Here is a 7,391-nt window from a genome sequence, read left to right on the forward strand (position 1 = left end):
TTCGAAGATACAGAAGTATTTCTGTACTGTAAAAATATCTTACTCCTAATCATCCATGTGATTTTCTTTCATAAGACGCACAGAAAATACTGCTAATTCTCAGAGATCCCACTGGATACTCTTTGAGAAGTCATTTCTCCCTCATGCAAACTTCCAATCCGCCTGCCCAAGGAAAGCTCAAATGTTTAGCAGAGCTACGGTCAATCAAAGGTTGTTTCCTTGGAAATGGGGTGCAGAGTGCACAGTGTGCAATTTGGCTTTTTAAATATTCCTTTTCTTGAATGTTTCCAAATTGCATTTTGTAGTTTGGGTGTTTTTTTTTCATACTTCTGTTACAGCTGTTTTTTCTATGCCTATTTTCCTAAATCACAGCTTCAGTGGAGAGAGCTGTCAAACAGATGCTTAGGATGACTCGGATTATCTGAAATCTTGAACTGTATAGCTTTATTTCAAGTGCTTTCCAAATACTTTTTATTTTACAAAGTACTTCAGTTCACTTCACAGATGTCTTCTACAAAAAATAAATACATCTTTTTATATATCATTAAATCATGCCGTTCCTGTACAGCTACTTCCTTTTGCCCTCAGTGGATGACAGCTGGGGATGGCAGTGCATGGTGAAATCAGCAGAAGCAGGTGCCGAGCTGTGTTCTGCTGCTTCCCTCACAGCTACTACAGCCTTTTCTCTCACAGGCCATGAGCAGCTTGTGTGCAAATGTCCAAAACTAATGGAGCATCTGTTCCTGCACAAGCAGGTGCTGCTTGTGGTGGGCCTGTTGCTGAGCCGATTTCTCTAATCACATCTTCATACACGGGTAGTTTGTGAAGGCTGAGCCCGCTTCATCCTGCTTTTTTTACAAAAAGAAATATAACCAATGTTTTGTTTTTGTTGTAGGCTTATAAAAACTTTTCTGCAAGACTGATTTGCTAGGTGAAGTATTTCAATCGCATCAGGAAACAATAGTGGTATAATACAGGGTTGCCTTTTTTTTTTTTAGCCAATTGTATCTTGTGTGAAATGGAAGCTATTGCAATTTCTGTAGCATGTCTTTGTTTCGAAACAGTTAATAGCTTCAACCAGCACTCTGTCCTAGATCTGTCTGATCATGAGTCTGGTGCTGGTGGGTTGTTTTGGGGTTTTCATTGTTTTTAGCTTTGGTTTTTGTTTGTTTCTCAGAGACCAGGTAAGAACTTTCAAAACTTCTGAATGCTTCGAAAGGGAAATACCACACCCTGCTGTGATCCTTCCTTACCTTCCCAGAAAGACAGAAAATAAAGCAGTAGCTACATCAGTAAATGTTTGTTACTTGTGGATTGAGCTAGAAGAGTTCTGAGGATGCTCATGCCGTAGCATGTTTTGCTTTGAAAGTTTTATATGGCTTTTTAACTCCTGAAATTGTTAAAAGGAAACAAACACGTAAACACAAATTTCTGTTAAGATTTTCCTTTTAGACAGAGGCACAAGTTCTGGAGGGATGAAGGTTTTGTTCTCCCCTAACACATCCCTTGACATACTGACAGCCAGTTGTCCTGGTGAAGTTTGGAGACAAAGCAGATGAGCTCCTGAGGAGGTCTTGACAGGTAGGTTGTCAGGAACGCTCCCGGCTGTCAGCCTGCAGGAGCAGTGCTGCTCTGTACCTCCAGCCTGCCTTCTGCTTAATAAAGGAAATCATTGCAGGCGATGCTATCAACCTCTAATCATCTGGCAAATATGCAAATTACTTAAATGAGTCTTATCTCTGAGAGAACAGCTGTACCTGCATTTCCTGCCTTCAAAACATAATAAATAAAAATCAGCTTGAGAACTAGAAAAAAAAAACATCTAAGGCAGAGTAGGCTTTTTGAGCAAAGGTGGAAGCCAGCGCCTTTTGCATGTACAGCACGCTTTGGGATCGGAAAGGTGGCTGCAGAAAAAGACAGAAGGACCAAGACCTTCGTGTCGCACTGTGAGGGGATTTGTGTTTCCCTGGCAGCATCAAGGGGCATTCAGCTGGCTGCCACCTTCAGCGCTCTGCTACGGGTGGGTATTTCTGAGCGGGACAATTACAGAAAGAGCTCCTCCTGGGCAGCTTTTTGGCAGTGACTGATGCTGGCAGCAGCTTGCAGGGGAGCTCTGGGGATGGGACGTGGCACCTGCCCAGCTCTGTTGGCCTCCTGAGGGGTGGTGAGGAGAAAAACCACCTGGATTAGGTTGCTGTGGGATCCTGGGCTGTGAATGAATGGCTAAATAAAGCATCGTGCATATAAAACCTGCTCTGGCTGGGGTTAGTTGGCACCATCCCAGCAGATTTTTCCCCAGCTGTCCCATTTCAGCGTGCCAGCTCTGGTAGGGCAGGTTTGTAATCCCTGAAGCCTTAAGCCAGGGAAAATTTAGATCAGTGGGGCAGCACCTTGCACACGTGTGTATTTTCACCAGCATGGATGCGTGTGCTTCTCTGTGGTGCTCAGGGCTTATTCCTTTGGCCAAGAGGAAATCCCAGCCAACAGATTTAAATATTCCCCTCCGAGGGGAAAAAACCCTTCGGAAAAATGCCGTGAGTACAGTGCAAGCAGTGTACGTACACAGATTTCCTCTGTTCTGTGCTGGTTTGTGACTGCTGAGCTGTGCCACAGCCTGCAACTCGCCTGTCGCTCCTTTCAAGCCGAACTTCACTTTGAAACCAGTCCTGGAAGGCAGCAGGGCTGCTGCTTGCACCGCTGCTCACGAACAGCACCGGAGCAGCACGAGCAGGGCTGCCGGGAGCGAAAAAGGCTGCTGAGGACCGCAGAGGCTGGCATTGCCTTTCACGCGGAGTGCTGGGGGTGTAATCGCACGGCACAGCAGCGCGTCAGAGCCGGGGCGATGCTACGCAGCCCGGTGGGCAGGCAAGCGGGCAGTGAGCTTCTGCGAGAGCACAGAGCCTGCTGGAGCAGCAAAAGTGGCGAGGAGCCGAGCAGGAGAGGAGCCCTGGTGCATGGCGAGCCTCCCCGCCACAGCACGGGCTGCAAACGGGGCAGATCCCAGGCAGCACGCAGCATCTCCTCGGGGATGTTGTCCCTTTTCGTCTCTCTCTCCCTCCCCTACTTCATTAATGCCTTCACAACCTCGGGGAAGTTGCCCTTCAACAGAAGCCTGGAGGAGTCTTTGGGTATCCCGACCGCTTTGGATTCATTTCCCTGGGATAACGAGACGCTGGCGGGCTGGCAGACCCTCGTGGGCAGGAGCCGGCACAGGGTGGACACACAGCACGTGGCGGCCAAAGCCCTGCTGGTCGCGGCGTACTCCGTCATCATCGTCATCTCTCTCTTCGGCAACGTCCTCGTCTGCCACGTCGGCGTCAAGAGCAGGCGCCTGCGGTCCGCCACCAGCTTGTTCATCGTCAACTTGGCCGTGGCCGACATCATGATCACGCTTCTCAACACGCCTTTCACGCTGGTAAGGCGGGGGCAGAGGCTTCCCCCGGTCCTTCTCTGGGGGAGGGATGCGGCAGCAGTGGGGACAGGAGGTGGCTGGAGTGATTGTCATCACTTCGGTGGCTTCAATAATCTGAAAATTACCTGAGACAGAAAGAACCTGCTGGCTTTAAAGCATCTTTTGCACGGCAGAAATCATCTGTGCCAGAGGTGGCTCGGTGGATGTATACATGTGCATATATCTGATATATATCACAGATATATAAGCGTGTGGGGGTGTGCATGACTGCTAATGACATTCTGGTTCCAGGCTCGCTTCGTGAACAGCTCGTGGGTATTCGGGAAGGGGATGTGCCACGTCAGCCGGTTTGCCCAGTACTGCTCCCTCCACGTCTCTGCCTTGACCCTCACGGCCATCGCCGTGGACAGGCACCAGGTGAGAGCCCGCTGAGGCAGGCGGACAGAAAGGATGGGACCAGGTTCTGCTTTTACCCATTTCAGTGGAAATTATTTCAGGCTTTCACGCACAGCTTGCAGTCAGTGGGAGCTGGGTGAGGACAGCACGGTTTGCATGCTAGATTTCCGTGTCTAGTAATAGGCATAAGGCTGGAAGTTAATATGGAAAAATGATACAATTATTCCCTGGAATGGCATAAGCCTGAATATTGGTGTATTTCAAACAGGTTATCATGCACCCTCTGAAGCCTCGCATATCTACTGCAAAAGGTGTTATCTACATCTCCATAATTTGGGTCATGGCGGCTTGTTTTTCCCTCCCACATGCCATCTACCAAAAACTCTTTACTTTTGAATACAGGTAAGGATGTTCTTTGCTTTTCCTCTGAGGTCTCATTAAATGCAAAGTTCCCACTGGCATCTTCTACTAAAAGCCCTGAGCTCATGTTGAAGTCACCAAGGTGCAGATCTAGTCTGTAATTTACATCAGTTTCCTTTTGCGGTGGCTAACATCCTCTTCTCATTTCTATATATATATTTAATCTTTATTCTGTCCCTCTAATCCGACAAAATAGGGTACAAAGGTAGAGGATATGGCCTGCCCATTCTATTTCTCCACATTGGCATTTTACACGATGTACCAATCTGTTTGGGCAGCCCAGGAATGGGGGAAAACTTGACAGGTTTTAATCAACTCCTGATCCTTGGGAAAGGGACAGCCTCAGCTGCTTGTTCCTAAAATGCAGTTGTGAGCAGAGGAATTTGTAAAGTGCTTTAAGAAATCCTTTATATGAGCAGAGTCTGTGTTTCTGTTCACCGCAGGACAGAGCTTCAGTGCAGCTGGAAATCTTGTAATTAATGCAGTTCATTAAATTACCATAATGTCACGGATGCCCATGAGTATTTACCACCGCGCTGCTCACCGGCTGCACCATGGCTCAAATCCTCGGACAACAGAGCCCTGCTTAGCACTGACAAATGTGCATGAATGAAGGGTTTGCCCACAGGTTCTGCTGCTTGAGCCCTCTCCCTCCTAGCTCCTTGCTTTTGGGGTGCCTCTCCTGCTGTTCCTGGCTCTACACGCTCATCCCTTGCCCTGTATTTGCCTCTTTACAGTGAGGACGTTACCAGGTGCCTGTGTCTCCCGGATTTCCCTGAGCCAGCCGACCTCTTTTGGAAGTACCTCGACCTGACCACCTTCATTTTGCTCTACGTCCTGCCCCTGGTGATCATCTCGGCCGCCTACGTGACGGTGGCCAAGAAGCTCTGGCTGCGCAACGCCATCGGGGATGTCACCACCGAGCAGTACTTCGCCCTTCGCAGGAAGAACAAGAAGACCATCAAGATGCTGATGCTCGTGGTCGTCCTCTTTGCCGTCTGCTGGTTTCCCTTAAACTGCTACGTCGTCCTCCTCTCCAGCCAGACCATCCGCACCAACAACGCCCTCTACTTCGCCTTTCACTGGCTTGCGATGAGCAGCACCTGCTACAACCCCTTCATCTACTGCTGGCTCAACGACAGTTTCCGATCGGAGCTGAAGGCTTTGCTCCACATCTGCAGAAAACCTCCTGGCCCCGCAGAGCAGAGGCTTCCCTCCGCGCTCCCTTCCTACCGGCTGGCTTGGCCAGAAAACGGCACCTTCAGAAGGTTGCAGGCCTCTCACGTCCTGCCCTCGGCCTCCAACATCCCATCAGGAAAGACAGATATCTCTGCAGTGGAGCCGATAGTAGCCGTGAGCTAAACGGTGGCCCTGGGGTGTCGAGAAGGACCTCAATTTTGGCTGGAGCTAGGAAGGGGGGAAGATGTGGGGCCCTGCATGGTGGCTGTGGCAGCTCCAAGCCTGGCTGTGTGAGAGGCAGCATGAAGGAGCTGCATCTTCGATGCAGGCTGATGGTAATAATACACAGCCCTGGAAGGGAAGGAAGGAAACTCTTGCCGGGAAGGAGCTCTCTTTTTGTCTTGGTCGCGTTGACATCGGACCTGGCAGCAGGGAGGGATTCTCTGCATGTACACTGCTGTTATCTGCATGACTGAGTCTTTTTGCTGCTGGGGTGGTGCGTGTATTTTGTATTTAAATGCTAAAGCAACAGCCTGGTCACATCGAGCCTCCATCCCCCTTAGTCTCTCGGTAGCACTGCAGAAATGGCAGATGTAGACCCACAGGCCTCTGGCTTAAATCCCGTGCACTTGGGTGGGAGACATCTCTTCCTACAGGGTTAAGGGTCAAGGTCTGCTCAGTATGAGTAAAAAAAAAATACATCTTAAAAATCCATTTTTTTGTGTGTTAATACCTTCCGAGAGGTGGAGGGCTAGACAGCTACTGAAAATTAAAGTGGTCTTTCGCATCACAGGCACTTTTTCTAAGGTAGCACTGAAGAAAAATCGCTGCTTATTCTTTGTGTGAGTGGATGGCAAACACCAACCTGGTGGCTCAGCATCTGTTGTCAGTGCTAAATCACCCAGAATTTTACCTTCATAAAATAGTCATGAATATGCATAAAGCTTTTCTTCAACTAGAGAACTAAAACCTTAACAAAAACTATTGAAAGCCATGGATTTACCATCCACAGAGCATCGATGATGAATCGCTTAATCTGAGTTGGGATTAGGACCTTTTGATCAGAGCATCTCTGTGTTGTTCTCAAGTGGTAGCTAAAGGATCCCACAGTTTGAGTTTTTAATTTGTCTTTGAATGTTGCTCTCTTGTCCTGTAAAGCACCTGGGGACTTCTCAGATCAGACATTTGGGACATTTTATCTTAGCTCAGATGTTAGCTCTTTGGAATCAGTTCATAAATAAACTGCTTTGATGATATCTGTGATAGCAAGTAATAAAAGAAGAACATTTCTTGGCGAGATATCCCCTGGTCAATGCACAATTTTAGTGCATTTGAAGATGAGTGAGATGTGTTCTTTGTGGGATGGCTGTTAAGAAATTGATGTGACTGCAGCTGTCTGGAGTATTTTGCAGAACTCAGTGTTCTTAACAGAAAAATATCTGGTTCTGAATGAGAAAAAAACATATAGGGGCATTCCAAAATGTACCTTGTATTACACAGGGAAGCAATAACTTTTCCTGTGCTGTGGAAATTAGCTTGAATGTCCCACCAGGGTGCCACATTCCACATTCGACTTGCAGCAGCCAGCAGAGAAGTGAGGAAAATCTTCTTTTTATAAATGGGAAGAAAAATAAAAAGAGAGAGAAAAAAAAAACTGTTTTTCCTAATGTCCTGTAATAAACTTATTCTGAAATCATTTTAAGTCTTGTGCAGGTTTTTTGCACCTGAGCACATAAGGAGGCTGCAGTGGCTGCCCCTCCTTGCAGCCAGCCTGTCCGTGCACACCTTGTCCTCCTGCTTTTGCTTTCACAAGGTGGGATCTGTCTCTCCCTTTTAATCCAGCATTATTTTCCTACTCTTTATCAAAGCTCCATGAATCAGAGTACTTTGTCTTGGGCTGAATCAAAGTTTTCTCCTGCCTGCTTTGAGCCCTGAAGCCAAGTCCCATTCACTCCCCCAGTGCCTGCCAGGTGAGGTCCCAGCC

The 7,391-nt window shown here is 47.9% G+C and overlaps 1 protein-coding gene across 1 annotated transcript; it reads left to right on the forward strand.

Annotated features, from left to right (window-relative positions):
• Positions 1-151: 151 nt before the first annotated feature.
• Positions 152-6,292, forward strand: GPR83 (G protein-coupled receptor 83). The gene is made up of 4 exons (XM_005012839.6): positions 152-3,415; positions 3,704-3,829; positions 4,077-4,210; positions 4,966-6,292. Exons 1-4 carry the CDS (start codon positions 2,843-2,845, stop codon positions 5,588-5,590), a joined length of 1,458 nt encoding a protein of 485 aa, XP_005012896.3. The 5' UTR covers positions 152-2,842; the 3' UTR covers positions 5,591-6,292.
• The last annotated feature ends 1,099 nt before the right edge of the window (positions 6,293-7,391 follow it).

The sequence above is a fragment of the Anas platyrhynchos genome, chromosome 1 (assembly GCF_047663525.1).
Source record: "Anas platyrhynchos isolate ZD024472 breed Pekin duck chromosome 1, IASCAAS_PekinDuck_T2T, whole genome shotgun sequence".
NCBI lineage: Eukaryota > Metazoa > Chordata > Aves > Anseriformes > Anatidae > Anas > Anas platyrhynchos.

Bases quoted from the DNA above. Each gene is read 5' to 3' on its own strand.
- GPR83 (XM_005012839.6), top strand. From the start codon at position 2,843: ATGCTACGCAGCCCGGTGGGCAGGCAAGCGGGCAGTGAGCTTCTGCGA. The intron at 3,416-3,703 runs GTAAGGCGGGGG...TTCTGGTTCCAG, and splicing joins TCAACACGCCTTTCACGCTG to GCTCGCTTCGTGAACAGCTC. The intron at 4,211-4,965 runs GTAAGGATGTTC...GCCTCTTTACAG, and splicing joins CTCTTTACTTTTGAATACAG to TGAGGACGTTACCAGGTGCC.